The sequence below is a fragment of the Macrobrachium nipponense genome, chromosome 40 (genome assembly GCF_015104395.2).
Source record: "Macrobrachium nipponense isolate FS-2020 chromosome 40, ASM1510439v2, whole genome shotgun sequence".
NCBI lineage: Eukaryota > Metazoa > Arthropoda > Malacostraca > Decapoda > Palaemonidae > Macrobrachium > Macrobrachium nipponense.
In genome coordinates this window covers 36,904,606-36,923,366 of record NC_061101.1, presented here as the reverse complement: position 1 = coordinate 36,923,366, position 18,761 = coordinate 36,904,606, and the positions used below count along the sequence as shown (strand labels likewise).

The 18,761-nt window shown below is 35.6% G+C and overlaps 1 protein-coding gene and 1 pseudogene across 1 annotated transcript in view; one reads left to right on the top strand and one right to left on the bottom strand.

Moving 5' to 3' along the window:
* Nucleotides 1-18,761, top strand: part of LOC135212087 (NAD(P) transhydrogenase, mitochondrial-like) — a 76,335-nt pseudogene that overhangs the window by 7,492 nt on the left and 50,082 nt on the right.
* The window catches only part of LOC135211784 (NAD(P) transhydrogenase, mitochondrial-like), a gene marked incomplete at its 5' end in the record, with an annotated part of 31,562 nt that continues 24,916 nt past the window's right edge, over nt 12,116-18,761 (bottom strand). The window contains 4 exon segments of the mRNA XM_064244996.1: nt 12,116-12,310; nt 13,196-13,512; nt 13,689-13,817; nt 13,820-13,847. Coding sequence (XP_064101066.1) covers nt 12,164-12,310; nt 13,196-13,512; nt 13,689-13,817; nt 13,820-13,847 — 621 coding nt within the window.

Below are 18,761 nucleotides of genomic sequence, written 5' to 3'. Positions count from 1 at the left end.
ATTGTTATTTATTTTCACTTTCCATTACTTCGCAACATAAATACGAATCACATTTTTTCCTGAATTTTCGGGCACCGTTATTCACAAGAAAGAATCAAAGAAACTCACTGTGGCAACATTTAACTTTTGCCCTGTAATTGGGTGATGAACGAATGACGCCATAAAGCGCCGCCTCCCGTACCCATAATCTCTCCCACCCCCCCGGAAGCGAACGTTCGTGAGCTTCAAATACGCTGTCATCTAGGCTCATGAAGGCACTTTTAAGGTGAGTGTTTCACAAACTTCCAACAAACGTTTTTTTCACATACTTAGGACGTCAATGATAATGTAACTTGATATACATTAAATTATGCGTTTTCTCATTGATTTTAGACCTGTCACATGCAGAAATATAGTGATGCACAAAAATCGTAATACCTATTATAGTGTACAAAAACGTACAAACCTCATTTTCACCTTTTGAGGGAAATTAAAGGTTTTTCCATTTCTTAAAAAAGCCTTTCCTTTATTAATTGTTGTTTTAAACATTCGTCCTCATTTGGTGAGCAAACGACAGCATATAGAGTACTTTGAAATATGTCTATATAAGCCCAAATGATACAGCAATTATCTGTGATCGAGAAATTTGAACTGTGGGAAATGGTCACCAAATGCCGCCACCAGATGTCTCTGCAGCAGCGTAAACAAATTGGCGGGCCGCACGAACTGAATTTGTTTGACATAGTGGCTGAATTAAATTTACATGCAAGTGCATGCCAGCTGATATACTAGATACCACTACGACGACTTGAGAAAGCCAGGGCCCATAGGTAAGTGATAGCAGCTTATGCCATTATCTTTCACTATCATTTTATAGTATATCCCTATAACAATATGAGAGAAAAGTACCTACCTATAGTCTACAGGGAATAGTACTAATTCTGCCTTTTTTGGGGGGAATTGAAATAGCCTATACCAACGACTCTAGGAAGAGTTGCTTTTGTTGTAAGGGTTTTAATGTGAGCAAACCTTTAGGCTGGACTAAAATTGGCGAGAATATAGGGTGTACAAGGTGACAAGGTCTCAGCCAAAAATTAGGTAAGTAAACTATACCTACTACTAGGCTAGTACTAGCTAGGCTATCTACTTAATTATGGCGTCCTATGGCCGTCCCCGGCTAAGTAATTAAGTCTAGGGATGTGAGGGAGAAGCCCCCACCTTCAAAGGGGGTGTGGGGGCAAGCCCCCCCCCCCCCCCCCCCCCCCCCCCCCCCCCCCCCCCCCCCACCCCCCCCCCCCCCCCCCCCCCCCCCCCCCCCCCCCCCCCCCTCCCCCCCCCCCCCCCCATCTAGGTAACTAATGCTTGATTGATGCAGACGTTAGGTTAGGCTTGCTGCCAAAACCCCTGATTCCCATAGGGCACCCAGGGTGGTTGTAGAGTAAAGGGTTACTTTCAATTTTACTGACCAAGGTTTTTTTTTCCCCTTTTTTTTTCCCCATAGATAAACCAAATAAAAGGTTGGTAATTTGGTGATTCTTACTAGGCTATTAAGGCTGTGCAAGCTTATAAAAAAGTAGACTCCTAAAGTTAAGACAGAGTGCCAGAAATTGTAAGCTCAGGTACCAGAGACAATTTTCAATTTCCAATATCTCCTAATTTCGAGGACATTTGAGTGCTGGAGGGTCTGCCCCACTTGAATTTATTAAAACAACATCTAAAAAAAATAACATTAAAAAAAAAAAGCTGTCTTTTTAAATGACATAATTCTGAAATTGTGAATTTCCAGAGGACATCTAAAAATCTTTAATTTCAGCACTCTGAGTTAAGGAGAATACCTAAGGGTAAGGGTAAAGAATGTGGGATCCTCTTCAATTTCTTTATCTAGAACTATAGTCTAACTTAGTATTTGGCTTATTTAACCTAACCTTCGTAAATTTACAATAAATCAGCTTTTTAATGATAACATGGGCTGTGTGGTTAGATTAAGTAATATTAGGTTAGATTGTATTTATTTACATTAATGGTCAGTGGATCCCGCATTCTTAACGCTTACCAATAGTTATAGAATGCGTAGATACTAGGCTAGTCATTAAGTGAGGAAAAAAAAAAAAAAAAAAAAACGGAAATATCAAATAGTAAAAAATGATTTTGTTTAAAGTTCCCTCCAGCCCAAGTAATGCTTAATTGACCAGAGGTTAGGTTAAGCATTATAAAAAAAAAAATTTTTCCACTAACCTATAATGCTTAACCTAACCTCTGCGTCTGTAAAGCATTATTGGAAACTAAATTTTTGTGTACTAGCCTAACCTATATTGCTTAACCTAACCTCCACTTTAAACATCATTATTTTCATATTAGACATTTCCTCCCTTACTGACTCTTATCTAGCATTCTATCACTATTCTCCTTAATTCTAGGCATTTACTTTTTTTATAAGCTCATGTGGCTCTAATAGTAACAATTACCCAAAAGTTTCTTTTGGGGGGGAAGGGGGGGAATATTTTTATGGAAAAAAGAAAATAAAATAAGGCGTGGAGTATTCCCTAGAATTACCCTTTCATTACTGGAGGACCTCTAGCATTAAAAGAAAAGTAATGGGTGATGTTAGTGCAATTAGTATTTGAGGAACAGATATTCATGGTAATTATTGAGAAAGGGATTGGTTCTTTTATTAAATAATTTTTTAATTTTTTTTTTTTTTAAAAACATTGTAGGTTTCAGTGCTGTGATAATATTACCTTTACATTTTTATAAAATAGGATAAAGCACTGTATTTCTAAAACCAATGCAAAAAATACCAAATAAATAATTCAGACCTGTAATTGTACGGTAGCAGCAAATCGGCGTTTGGCTTACAAGCTCGCCTGGGATATTGCCTTATTGCACGGTTCTTCAGGGTAAAAAATGATGAGGTATAGCTTTATATTTATCTCAGGGCCTGCAAGTTCATTATCATATTACAGTATAATGGACTGAGTAGTGAGTTACCAGAACAGTTAAATTTTATTATATCTTGTGAAAATTTCATAGCCCTACCCAATATTGTATTGGTATATTCATGTATATTATGTTTTTTTAATCAGTTGTTACTAATAAGGTGCAGTTAACTTGAATGAAATATTTGCAAAATCAGTTCTAAAACACTGATGTGTGAGAGAGGGAAAACTACATATATATTCACTCTTTTACAGGATGCGACTGAATTGTTTATAGAGGTTGAGGCATGGCTGAATTGTGTCATGGCATCTGGTTGAGAAGGTGGAGCTGTATCACAGTCAGCTTTTGGCAGCTATTACCGTTTCAGTGAAAATTAAGAGAAGAAATCAATGACTCCACAGAGGAAGGGAAATGGAAGTGTGTGCATCCAAATTATTATTTTTTATTATTTTTTTGTATATGTATCTACATATTGGGCATATTTTATAAGGTTTATTTCATGTATATTTTCTGTGTTTGTACATGCATATATCTGTTATCAAAAGAAAATAGAAATAAAACCTAAACAAATGGTTCATGCGCTTGGTGGGATGTGATATATTTGAATCTCTCATCTTTTGTTTGTATCATTCCAAATGGTTGCAATCTTCAGTATGGTACAGACTTATGTGTATGTGTGTATATAAATAGCTGTCTATTAGCACAAGTCTCATGTGTATGTATGTACATACATACTTTATATATACTTTTTTTACTGTAATTGTTTATGGAATGAGGTTGTTGTTACTGAGGTAAGACTCAATCGAGTGCATGTGTAGGTTATTTATATACAAAACAGAGGCCACATTATTTGACTATATTTACTTTTACAGTGTTAGTCCTCACTGGAACATGTCAGTGCAAAATAAATTATAAGCAAGATTAAAACTTTTATTCTCCTGAGATTTACTGTAAGGTATATGAACTTTCATTTTATGGGCTTGAAAATTATAATGAAAGATATTGCAAGGTTCATGTAAAAACCTTGTAAACACATTTTCAGGGGCCTCTATAAGGATTTTTTATTATCCTTACAAAGTTTGTATCAAGCAGTTAAAAGGTAATTATGAGCATTTATAAAGCCTATTTTAAGGTTCTGTACAGGATTGTATAAAGTATGTTAAAAGCAGTTAATTGGTAATTATGAGGCATTTATAAAGCCTATTTAAGGTTCTGTATGGGATTTTTTAAGGTTTATACCATGGTTTTTTTGAAGTCTTTCAAGGCTTTTATTAAGGTTTATTTCAAGCATATTTAAGGCTTGCACAAACCTAAAAGTGTACACGAAAATGGGTACTTTTTAGGTGTATCACAAGCACTTTTTAAGTTTGGGGCTTTAAAGTTCGCAAGCTTGTAAAGTACGTTCGTCTGATGTACTATGAACATTCATTTTCTGGGGGGGCAGGAGCTTGAAATACAAGCCTATTACAAGGATCGCAAAGTTAGCGCTTATACATTTTAGTAGTACAGGGTTAATTTGACATCTCATCCGAGTGCGGTCAGCTTCTGAATTTTTCCCATTATATTAACCGAATGTTATTTTGTCAACAGAACCCACTAAGTATGTTTTTATACCACAGATAGATAAAGTAAATTTAGATTTATCGTCGGAAACACTAAAATGGAAACTCTAGCAGGAAATAGCCTACCTACAGTTATATAGGGCTGCCACCTCGATTTCAGAAAAATACACAACACAGTTGTATAAAGGAGAAAAATTATGGCGAACAAAGCGAGCCCTTTTTTAAACATTTCACATTTCTGGGGAATTCTGAGGCTATATGCAGCTAACGTGAGGGTGAGGAAGAAATGTGATGAGTACTGAAAGATCACATTTCAAGTTGTCAGTTATGGTGAAGTGACAAGTCTATGGAAATTCAAAACTAAATGACATAATGACATGCAGTGACAAACAATATATATATATATATATATATATATATATATATATATATATATATATATATATATATATATATATCACATATCACAAGACTTACATGGAAAGTCTTGTGACAACTTTTACATTGGTCAAACGGGGAGAGCACTGGAAAAAAGAACAGAACAACATAAACAATGTGTGAGATATGCACAGGGAAATAATGGTATTTTTGTACATGTTAGTGAGAACAATCATGCTATCAACTGGGAAGGGGCAAAAAAGCTTGTGTGTTCTAATAATGCAATGGAAAGGAATATCACTGAATCTAGTTTTATAAAAGAAAGTTACAACAATAATATGAACATCAGTCAAGGAATGTATAAACTTGATCCTTTAATATCAAAAGAAATTTGTAAACTGTTTAAATTTTAAGGTAGGCAGTAGAGATGTATGGAAATAGGATTATTATATTTGTAAACACAGTAAGGGGGCAGTAGTGGTAATGAGATGTCTAACCCAGCCTCCCTGACACCTGTCAGGTGTGGACTTGTTGTTTCCTACCCTAATCGGTAGTATCCCTTGAGAATTTATTGTAATTTTAGCCAAATGATTTTTGATAGCCACTCCTTCCTTGACACCTGCCTGTGGGTGGATCTACAGTCTCAAACGGTTGTGTGTATGTTCGTCAGTACTATCTCTGTAGTATATATACTTGTGACTTCTAATACTATGTATCAGTCCTTTGTCAATGGCTTGAAAATAAAGCCAAAACCGGTCAGGACCTACACCCTGTCTCTTCTTTTTCACCTGTGGATATGTGTGATAAACGAATCACGTGCTAAAGTGATTATAATCACACACACACACACACACATACATACAAATACATAAAACATATATATATATATATATATTATATATATATATATATATATATTTCATTTTATTCCGTCAGTGTGCAAGAGTAAAATACGCGTATGTAATTGTAAAATAATGAATTTCAGACAGCCAATTACAGAACAAATGGGGTTCTGTATCAGTTCAATACAGAACGCAACATCTCTCCAATAGAGTAGGTAACAGTAGCCATGACGTCTTAGGTCACTTGATCGGCCGGCCCTGGGCCACAACAAAGATTAATCTCTATAAGAAATTAAAAGGCCCAGATTTGAATCTACCATGAAATCGTTACTATAGGAAATTAGCATTTAAACTCATTTACGGGGTTCCTTGCATGAACTGCAAGTGTTTTTATCTCGGACAATCTGGGAAGGGACTGGACACCAGAATTAAACAACATAGATATAGTGTGAGAACAGGACAAATGTCGAATGCTTTGTTTTTACACATTAATAATTTTAATCACATGATTCATTGGGAGGGGGCAAAAGTTGTTTTATATTGTAATGATATAACTCGTTGGAATATTATTGAATCTGCTTTTATCAAATATCACAGTGACTTAATGAATGTAAGCCAGGGTATGTACAAACTGGACCCATTTGTTGTTAACGAGATTTGTAGGGTTGTTTCTTTTTAATCACTTGTTGAACTGTTCTGTATCTGCTGTACTATAATAATAATAATAATAATAATAATAATGTTTTATTTCAGCTCGGGGCCATATGCATTGAATATACAAAATACAGACAGTAACATACTCAATCTAGATACATGAGACATGATAAAATATAAAAAGAAAATGAATAATCGGCACTTATCCACCAAAATAGCTGAGGTAGCATAAAAGCTAGTAATCATCATACTGGTAATAACAGTAATAATATTGGTGAGAAAAAAAATATGCATTGAGAGTAATAACAGTTGGTGCACATATTATATAACTCAAATTACAACTAGAGACCTTAGGTGGTTACAGTAGTCAGGTCCAGAGGGCTTAATACATAAATTAAATGTAAATAAAACTTTAACTTGATAGTAATCACGGTAATAATGAAAAATCAAAATATCAGCAATAAATGTAATAATGACAAAACTGCAGATGACATCTTGCCAATACAGAGATTAAGTCCTTTAGGGACAAAGGCCTCATTTTCCCATCTTTCCCACAATTTAGATCTTGCTTCACTCCTTAGGATGCTTTGTATGAGCGAGTTGCTGCTGTTTCTCACTCGGTTTTACCAGATTGGACATTGTTCGCCTAACAATGATTTTTAAATTGTCCAGGTGGTTTTCAATGAACATCTGTGTGGCGGAGTGGTAGCGGGGAGTGTTTGTGAGACGTCTCAGAATGTCATTGTGCACAACAATGATGCGTCTCATGGTCTCTCGGGTATAGTTCGTCCAGAGGGAACACCCATCAGATACTGTAGCAGTACGAGAGGAATAGCAGCAGTTTCACGTCTCGGTGACAGAAGGCAAACCTCCTTGCAATCATGTTGCCAGCTGCACATAGTTTACGACGCCTCTGTTCAATGTCTGCCGTATCTTTTAGGTTCGTCGGTGATAAGTGACCCAAATACGGAAATTCGTGCACAAATTCCAGCCGATGGTTGCCGAGGAAAATTTCAGGTTCTGCAATATGCTTAAGCGATCTCGGGAGCAGCGACATGCACTGGGTCTTGGTTTCGTTGTAGATTATATCAAATTCCTCTGCATATTGCGGCAGGTGTCGATGAGTCGTTGGAGACCTTGCACTGATGGGGAAATCAGAAACCATATCGTCGGCGTAACAGGGGTTGTTTATAGTTGTTTCATTGACAGTGCATCCGATTGGGAGCGAGTTCAGTTTGACATTCAAGTCATCTGTGTACGTATTAAACAGGAATGGAGAGAGAATGCCCCCTTGCCGAAGCCCGTTTAGGGAGCCGAAGGTGTAAGATAATACGTTACCCCCATTTGACACAGAATTGCTGTGGTGGAGAACCAGCAATGTAAAATGCCAATTAGATACAGGGGGTGTGGCCCCAAATTTTATGCAGCTTCAGGAAGAGCTTCAGGTATTTTACTCTGTCAAATGCTTTTCTCACATCTACAAAACAAAGGAAAACAGGAGAGGCTGATGATAGGTAGTAGTTCAGCAATTCTTTCAGTATGTAGATGCAGGTGTCGGTTGAGTGGTTTGCTTTAAACCCGAACTGGTTGCCAGTGGTATGCAAAAAGGGGAGAAGTCTAACTAGAAGAACAGACTCAAGTATCTTCGATGCGATCGTTGTGATTGCAATCGGCCGGTAGTTGCCAGGGTCAGCTGCATCCTTTAGCTTGTTTTTTGATTAATGGTATCAAGTGAACTAAGAGTAGGGAGTCTGGAAGAAACCGGTGAATTATGCACGCATTGAATAGGGCAGCTAGCAAAATGTAAATTATGGGATGGCAGAGTTTGAAGGCTTCTGCAGGAAGACCATCACAGCCGGGCGATTTATTATTAGGTAGGCTGTTTATGGCATCGCTGATGTTACCTGGCGTAATACGGTCTGCAAAATGAAATTGAATGTTGTCAGTAAGGAGGTTATCTACATCCCTTCGGGAATCTTGATCATTTATGCAATTCAGGATATTGTTGAAGTGATCGCCCCACATACTTGCAATAGCTTCGTCTCCGACTGCTTCCCCTACTCCCTTGTTTGGATTTAAAGACTGGATATCTTTCCAAAGACGAGGATAATCACCAGATTCTAAGTTTGTAGACATTCCATCGGCTCTTAGTTGTTTTTCATTTAACCTGCAGTGCTTAAGAGCAAGTTTGAACTGCGCTCTCGCCTGTCTCATTAGCAATGCTAGTTTTAACCGGACTTTGAATACTTCTTTTCAATTTTTTCAGTTTTTATGTTTACTTTGTTAGATGTTCTCTATGTTTTTAGCATTATACCTCGAAAATGTGTTGAAATAACACGAAAGCGCCCGGTACGCCTTCTTTTATTTTTCCTGTGGCCTTGGCTGAATATATTGTCACGCACTATATAGTGACTTATAAGCATAATTTAATAAATATAAGTATTTATATAAAATATGCTTAGTTGTCATTTAATTTTTTTCGATAATGTATTTTTTACATACAATTGCATTTTTCTCAATCAAAATATGTGGGTCTTAATGATAACTTTCCCCTAATATATACCAATTTTCTGGCTGTTTCAAATTCTGCTCCATTAATTTATTACAAGCGAAACAGATAGGCGGTCCCCAAGGGTGGAGCACCCATAGATATAAAAGACCTAGATGCCGCATCGAGCGCTAGCCTGAATAGGCTGGCGCACGTCAGTCAGGCCCGCCATCTTGGGGCGGTAATTCAAACAATGCAGCAGGCTGCAGTATATGACGTTTTTCGCCACTATTCGCTTAATATTGCACGGATTTTTGTTTTCTTGGTGATGGCTCGTTACAAAGCTTACATAATTCCCTACAAGGATCTAATAAAATAAAGTTGTTCCTTATTGTTTGAAAGTTAACTTACAATGACTTTGTTTTAGCAGGTAGGGGGAAGGAGGGGGCTAGTTGTACACAAATGTTAATATTTACCCATAACTATTGCTGTAAACAATAATTTGAAATGCTGTGATAAGACAGCCTACGAAAAAAAAATGGTTAAAACAATATTGTTTAAGGGCATTAGGTAAAAAGGGTAAAATGTTGGACACTAATTTGATGTTTCTAGATTTCTTTCACTGCATTATAGCTATGTAATATTAGTGTTAATCTGGTCCTTGTAATAAGAACTAAATGGCCAAGCAAGGCACATAATGAGTTTCTGTTGATGTTTTGATATAGCCTGCTGATTTCATATCAATGCATATAGATTATCATTACAATGTAGTATCATTAAACTGTTGGAAACAGCAATGAAAAAAAAACTTTTTTAAATTGCTGGGGATATTTATAAATAAATGCACAGATGTACAATAAATGTTATATATACATTCAATGTAAGAACAAATATCATGAAAATAAATCATTGTGCAATACATTTTGAGGAGTTGTTACTTCAAAGTATAGGCTTAATGACCCATAAGGCCACCCACAGCTTTAAATTTATACATGTGTGACCAAACCAATGAACAGTTAGCTGAAAAAAAATTAGACTGGCCTTATGATGTGGTCTAGGCTGAAAGGCTCGGTGGGGGGGGGGGGGGGGGGGACGGTTACTATGACCGGGTATACAGGGTTTCTCGTCAGGATTGGCTCATTTTGGCAATTTTGGTCTATAGAAGTATAGAGATGGCCCAGGCCCTTATCCCAAATAAGGTATAATAATTTGGGTCCTTGACAACACAGGTCTAGGATGAGCTATATTGAACTGTTAAGCTTGCCATAATGATATATCTTAGTCTGAGCAAATTAAAGGTTAGTTTGTGAAAAATTTAAGTTCTATATAATTATTTCACCAGATAAAATTAGGTCTAGATAGATAGGTCACTTTTGCCACTAGACGAGGTCTCTTGATACCCGCGTAAATTTTCCAAATAGGGCCAGGTCTAGAGCGTCAGAATTCACTGAGGAGCATCCCGTTCCAAAAAAATGGAAGAACCCCACCCCACCCAGGCTCAAAGGAGCAGGCAGAGATGCAAAGGCTAGATAACACAGAAACCCTAGTTATTCTAGGGCCTACTGTAGTTTATTTTAGGCTCAACCCTACAGTTTTATGACTTAAACTTGTAGGCCTGTGCCAAAAATTATATTGGGGGATTTTTTAACAGAGCACTTCGAGAGACAAAGATTTTACTTAAGTTGCACAGATCCATAGCTGTAGGCCTACTTTAGTCATCTGTCTTATCACAGCATTTCAAATTATTGTTTACAGCAATAGTTATGGGTAAATATTAACATTTGTGTACTAGCCCCCTCCTTCCCCTACCTGCTAAAACAAAGTCATTGCAGTTAACTTTCAAACAAATAAGGAACAACTTTATTTATTAGATCCTTGTAGGGAATTATGTAAGCTTTGTAACGAGCCATCAGACAAGAAAATCCGTGCAATATTAAGCGAATAGTGGCGGAAAAACGTCATATACTGCAGCCTGCTGCATTGTTTGAATTACCGCCCAAGATGGCGGACTTGTTGACGTATGTCCGGCTGGCCGATGCGGCATCTAGGCTTTTATATCTGTGGGAGCACCTCAGTGGCATGGTGTTGGCGTGCCGTATTGGTGGCCTCGAGTCCGATTCTCAGACATTCCACTGACGAGTGAGACGTGTGTATTTCTGGTGGTATTAGTTCACTCTCGACGTGGTTCGCAAGTCACATAAAGCCGTTGTTCCCGTTGCTGAATAACTACTGGTTCCATGCAACGTAAAAACCATTCAAACAAACCTAGGAGCGGCGGTGATTGCCCGGAAATCAGTCAACTAAATTTGCTAGCTTTTATTTTGTAATTTGCGTCAAGACAAAATGTTGGCTATACATGAAATATAAACTCATCTGTCCTGTCTTATGAACTTTTTTATAACGAATTTAGGAAACATTTGCATAATTTTTCTGCTGTGTTACTGGTTACTGTTGGGTCATTATTACAATGCACATTACGTGAATATTACCGTTCAGTTATCATAAGGCAGAGTTTTTTCCTCTGCTGTTTATGAGCTATTTATTAGCTCTATTAAATTTTCCAAAATCTGTTTTTCTATTGAATATTTTGTTCTTACAGTTTTCCTTCTTGTCTGATTTTCTAGTGGCAAGACCTGAAGATGGAATTTGAAGCTTGTAAAATGCTTGGCATTTTATTTACATTATATGTTATTTTATTTTAGGGAATTAGCATCATAAAAAAAGGCTTTTACTTCTCGAGTAGTAATGTCATTCTTTATTCATACATGAACGAATTCCCAAAAAAGGGTAAGAAAATGCAAAAATGAATTTTAATTATTTATCAACTAAAATAGCATCTTTCACAACACAGGACAATAAAACATTCATACATTTGACACATGTACATCATGCATCATTTTTGCCATTATCATATCTCTTCACTCACTACTTCTAGCTGACAAACCTGTAATTTTCACCGTTTTTTAGAAAAAATTATATTACAGCCTTTATACAGTATGGCAACAAAATTTAAGGTATTTTACATAAACATTTACCCTTTCACATTTTGTAAGGCAAAATCTTCCATCATACTCATAAATAAAATATATGTACACTACTGTACTATATCTGCGATATGAACACAGTTCTAGATAGTTTTCAAATTCCCCAATGAATTTTAAAGTTTGTCTCTTTTCTTAATTGGACAAAAATGCAAATGATCAAGGGATTCGACACAGTCAAATTAAGGTCCCCAGAGATTAAAAAATGTATACAAATTTTGTCGTCCTTTTGTAAATAAGGGTGCCAACGTGTTGCCAAGCTCAGTAGCGAGTTTCCCTGGCTTACTCGTAATGCTCTTTCAACTTTGTGAGAAGTGCATCGCAGGTCTTCTTGGCATCGCCCAAAAGCATGTTTGTGTTAGGCTTGAAGAAGATGGGGTTGTCAACAGCAGCATAACCAACACCAAGGGAACGTTTCATTACAACGACCTGAAAGGTTTCAAAATTAAAGAACATGAGCACTATGCAAGCAAATGTAGAAATGAATGTTATACTCTCATGCTGTACACAGCCTATCTGCAGCAATTCATTAATTGTATATTACATGTCTGCATATGTTAATGTTCATCAAGTGCACTATATCATCATAAAAGCTTTCTCCATGAAATAAATGTGCAAAGGCATACTTTACTCATCTACTGTACCCCAGCACTTCTAAATGCAGTGCATATATAATCGTTCTCATACAGTTCAACATGACTTTCTAACACTTTTTTTTTTTTTTTTTTTTTTTTTTTTTTTTTACAGATGTGAGAACAAGGAAATGAGAGAAACCTGGTTGGAATTAAGCTGGTAATGCTGACATACTCTTTGTAGCTTGTCTGTAAGCAGAGCACTGCCATGTGTATGGTTCAGTTTTTTTTTTTTTCTTTTTTTTTTTTCCTTTTTTTTTGTAAGTTGGGGAAAGGGTGTACACACAATGAACATGGGTATAATCCATTAAATAGAAGGCATCTAAAGTCAAATGGACTCAGATCTATGCCAGCACCATCTCAAAAGATAAGTTTTTATTTTTTTTTTTTTACTATTTTTACAAAGATTACAATGTACTATACCAAATGTCTCACACCTGGATTTTCAAAGAATCTAAGGACTTTTTCCTAAAAACAGAACTTTTATGAAGTATTTGCCATTGGTGTCTATATCTCAAGTTATTATGTGGTACTGTACATTTTCACATATATACAAATTTTATTTGTTGGGATATCACACCACCTAATGACTGAAGTCTTTTGATTCCAAGCCCTATAAAGAGTTAGGTCCCTTTTCAACATTAAAGTAATATGAACCATAAAAAAATTATAATTTACTCACTTGATTTGAAAGCCAGACACGAAGTACAGGCATACCAGCAATGATAGAGTTAGGATCATCTTCGGCAGCCGAGTTCACAGTGTCGTTGGCACCAATGACCAATACCAAGTCAGTTTCAGGGAAGTCATCATTAATCTCATCCATTTCCAGTACAACATCATATGGGACTCCAGCTTCAGCTAACAATACATTGAGTTGACCAGGCATACGTCCAGCCACAGGATGAATACCAAATCTTACATTCTTTCCCTTCTTCTTTAGCAAATCGACCATTTCAGCAATTGGGTACTGAGCTTTGGCCACACACAAACCATAACCTTAAAAAAGAAAAATATTTAAATCTCATTACTGAAAGAAAAAGGCAAGTTTTAACCCCTAAAACACAGGGATTTTGTTAGGTACTGCTATCATATTAACATTTAGCATATCTAAAATACTATGATATTGTCTCAAACACATCATAACTATTCGGTCCATGATGAACTCAACTCACCAGGTACAATGATGATGTTCTTTGCATTAGCCATCATGTCAACAGTCTGTTCAACATTTGTCTCAGTGTGAGTGCCAGTAATTTCCATGGGCTTTCCACCACCAGTAGAGGAGGTACCAAATCCACCAGAATCACATTTTGGCAAGATCTGTTCATGGCCTGTAAGAAAAAAAAAAAAAAATAAAAACAATAAAATGGGTTTGTCCATATACAAGCCCAGTATTTAACAACAACCTAATTGTGAATAAGTGCAGTCCTCCCAGTACATATTTAAAAATAGCCTAATTGTGACTATGTGCAGTCCTCCCGGCACTCCACTTAAGTCTTCACTCTTCATGTGGCTAAGTAAGCACCCAGGTTCCAAAACACCTCTGGTGGCAGAGTCATTCCATATGTTGTCTGGACAGGCTGCAACAGGAAACTCCCTATGAAGATATGGGTTTGTGTATGAAAAAATGAATTGTTCCATAACAAAACCATTACTACTTCACAACAGCATGAATAGCTATTTACATGGGAAGGTTTTGCTGCATTAATAGGTAATTGAACCAGGGCCTGTGGAACCAATATAAGATTTTTTTTGAGTGAAGATACATAATATTCAAAGGTTAAAAGGACTAACAAGTCTTGAAAGGAACCAAAACCTTGTAAGGTGACAGGTTGTACTATCTGGGATGGTCAAAAAGGGGTTCAAACTTTGTTGGGTAACAATCATTAACACAAAATACTATGCTCAGAAGGAAAGTAATGACTCTGTGTATAAAACTGAACCACAAGACCCAGTATTGGGTCCAGGGAGATCATTCTGTGCCTTTATCACACACACACACACACACTAATATATCAACATTATGCATTGTATTCACATACATTCATACAATTAGGAAAATTATGTATAAATAAATTTAGATGTTAAAATTATGAAATATTTTATAAAGTCACAGTTTAAATAAAACTTCTGCACCAAAAATCTCATTAAAAGATCTCAGGTGAAGGCCACATTTTCTGTGGCTGCTTAGAATCCAAGAGCAGTGCACTTGAATTTGATCAACCAACAGTAACCTGTCACAGTAAATAATAGATAGAAAAATATCAGTGAAAAAATTTAAAAGATATTGTTAATAATTTTAATCAAATTAGATACAATACGAATACACATACAGTGGGGCCTCGTTATCACCGGGCGGATAGGCCCAGAACCCCCCCGTGATAAGTAAATATCCCGTGTTATCCTGATACCCCCCTCAAAAATTGCTTAAAACTGCCTACTTTAATAGTTAACCCACCCAAGACCACTATTCCAATGTTTATAACTGCCTACTTTAGTTCAAACACCAAATATGTTTTCAACTATCACCTAAAACTAAATTCAAGACAGTTTTAAAGTTATTGTACAAAATTAGCCTTAAAAAATAAATGTTGTATATGTACTATGTACATATGTAGCCTACTAGCCTAGGGATTACAGCTAGAAGCCTACATACGCATGGTGGGCCTCTTTTTTTTTTACAGGAAAGAGAGGATGAGTGGTAAGAGAACTATCAAAATATGTAAATCATATGGGTACTCACCAACAATCTATGTTGATAAAAGATGGCGGACGATTTTGCAGTGCAATTCAGTAATATAATAAACGATAATGCTACCAACAGTATGCAGCGAAACATCTCTTCCCTTCGTCACAACACGTTAATACTAGTATATTCCAACCCGTAAAAACCTTCATCTGACCTTTAGGCGTCTTCCATAAGAGTAGAAGAATCAGGGCTTTTGGATGCCACATAATTAACTCGTTTATATGGGTACAATTTAAAGAACGCGCCGCACACCACATTTCATAACAACAACAAACAAACGTTTGTAGGCCAGTGTTGCCAACTGGGAATGGCAATTTCTTGCTAGATTTTGTTCCATAAAAGGCTAAAAAAAAATCACATACCGTATATACTCGAATAACGTGCAATCTCCCATATCGTGCGACCCCCTAATTTTCACCAATAAACAGTGGTTTTGTGTTTTGTCATGTATCTCATGTATCATGCAAGTTCATAAGGTTGGTGGTTTAGCCTGCTAATGGCCGAGTCATTCAGATGTGTGCTGATGCTAGTCAATTTACGGTAATTTTCTTATTAATCTCGAGAATTGAATAGAAAATCTCAAGATTAAAAAAAAATCCCAAGATAATAAAATAATTGTAAAAATAACACGCCTTGGAGTCCTTAATCATTCTCTCTCTCTCTCTCTCTCTCTCTCTCTCTCTCTCTCTCTCTCTCTCTCTCTCTCTCTCTCTCTTCTCTCTCTCTCATCTCAGGAATAAATACGTACGTACTGTAATTTGCAGTAAATGTGTAGACATTGTGTGCGTTTGTTTAAAAAATGTGCAGTACACACAAATTCCGATGTTTCGGTTTTTGGAATTTTTCAGATTTCGGAAATGTGAGGTCAGATGCATAATAAAAACAAACATCACTACTGCAGCAAAAACCTTTTTTTCCCTTTATGTTTTCATTATTGTTATTTATTAATTACAGTTTATTTAAATAAATATTAATATAATACTGTTAAATGAATGTGAGATAATTAAGATCACCTATAATAAAATAGTGGGACAATTAATACCATATGTTCACTAATAGGTATTATTTTCAAAAACAAACAAATTCCGTCAAAACACAAAAATATATGTACATAACAATCAAAAATATAATAATGTTTTGCAGTTCAACTTGTGAATTTTAACAATAAGTTAGACTATATAATATATACCATATCGATCTTGAAGTTGAAGAGTCGTAAATTCTGAGGAGGTCCGGGAAAAGGATTTGTACTTTGTGATTACGTATCGCTACAATACCATGTGGTATTTTCATACCACTATATTGATGACGCATCGCTACGACACACTGGTGTTTTTCTACCACTATACGTGTTAAAGTTAAAAACATGACATAGAATCGACTTTGCGACTTCGTTCACTTTGATATTTTTAACGATACAATAACTATCATTTGTACTACTAAAACCATCTTCACATAAGTAATTTTCGTAGATATGTGTTGTTGCAAAAGCTAGCTTATACATAAAAGGCTTTTATAATTTAAGTCATCTTAGATATACATATGCACCCCAAACTTATTGTGTGGGAAATTTATACTGTTTCCTCGGGTATTGAAATACTTTAGCATCATTCAAACACTTTAATAATATAATGCATAAATACTAGGCTATACATATTTACATCGTATACAAATACTACATACAGTTATATACACATACTTTTATATACAAAGTTAACAGTTATATACACATACTTTTATATACAAAGTTAACAGTTATATACACATACTTTTATATACAAAGTTAATCATATGAGTAGTGATCAGACGACAGCTGTGCACTGGACTACGTAGTACGTACGTACTACTTGGAAGATAAAACGAACACAAATTTTCTTGTTGTTAGTCGCCGGGATAGATTAGATTAACATTTTTTCCAGAGATTAAAAAGCTGAATTTTGTTTTGAAGGTATGTCAACCGCGATATTATATTATTGTTTTCACGAAGGAATAATTATATAAAGAAAATTAATGAGTAATTTTTGCCGTCAAGCAGTCAGAAAATCACGAACATGGGTAACGTTCAAACCTAGTGCCATCCATGGCGTATGTCTATAAATAGATCAGAAGCAGAGGGCAGTCATTGGATAACAGATCTCCATGGCTACCAACCAACCAATCAGGTGTTAGTTATACTACTCTGTAATTTCTTAGAATGAACGTTTACACACACGAAGCTAACGATGATGTATGTGTTTTGCATACAGTAACGTAGTTTTAGTTTTTATTTTTAGTGTAGTATTTTACTGATTTCATGAAGAATAGAATGATTCCTTCTCATTACTTTGAATGCAAAATGGCTTGAAGATTCTTCCGCAAAAAGAAGAGAAAAAAAATTCCTTAGAAGATGATACCTATTTACTAACGCGGTTGACATACCTTCAAAACAAAATTCAGCTCTTTAATCTCTGGAAAAAATGTTAATCTATCCCGGCGACTAACAACAACAAAATTTTTGTTTGTTTTATCTTCCAAGTAGTACGTACGTAGTCCAGTGCACAGCTGTCGTCTGATCACTACTCATATGATTAATTTTGTATATAAAAGTATGTGTATATAACTGTTAACTTTGTATATAAAAGTATGTGTTATAACTGTATGTAGTATTTGTATACGATGTAAATAGTAGTATAGCCTAGTATTTATGCATTATATTATTAAAGTGTTTGAATGATGCTAAAGTATTTCAATATCCGAGGAAACAGTAGTAAATTTCCCCACAATGAGTTTGGGTACATATGTATATCTAAGATGACTTAAATTATAAAAGCCTTTTATGTATAAGCTAGCTTTTGTAACAACACATATCTTACGAAAAATTACTTATGTGAAGATGGTTTTAGTAGTACAAATGATAGTTATTGTATCGTTAAAAATATCAAAGTGAACGAAGTCGCAAAGTCGATTCTATGTCATGTTTTTCCTAAACGCGTTGACTTAGAGGAGAACGTTATTTTGGTTGTTTTATCACTGGCACAAACCACCCCATAACAATGCAGTGTATGTATGATAATTCTAAACTATTATTCAGTACCAAAAATAACGATGATATTTTGTATTGAAAATTAATGTTACGTATATTCCAAACATTATTACTACGTAGCATGAATAGTACTATAAAAATTTCGAAAGATAATCTTGCTGTGAACGCTACCATATTTGATTTTCATATACGTACGTAACTTTTGTCAGCTGGCTGGACCTCGCATAGATAAAATTGATTTCACTGATATGGAATTACTCCACGAATAGCCTTTTTATTATGAAGATATGACGATATAAATATAAGGTAAAAAATGCTTTTATGTATTTCGTTTACGCTTCGTCGCCAATAACAAACAGCAATACTTACGATGAATCTATGACAAATAGCGTTGTATGACTTCATTGTTCAGAGAAGTTATATACGAATACTGAACCAAAATAAAAAATAATGAAGTTCGAATTAATTTTAGCC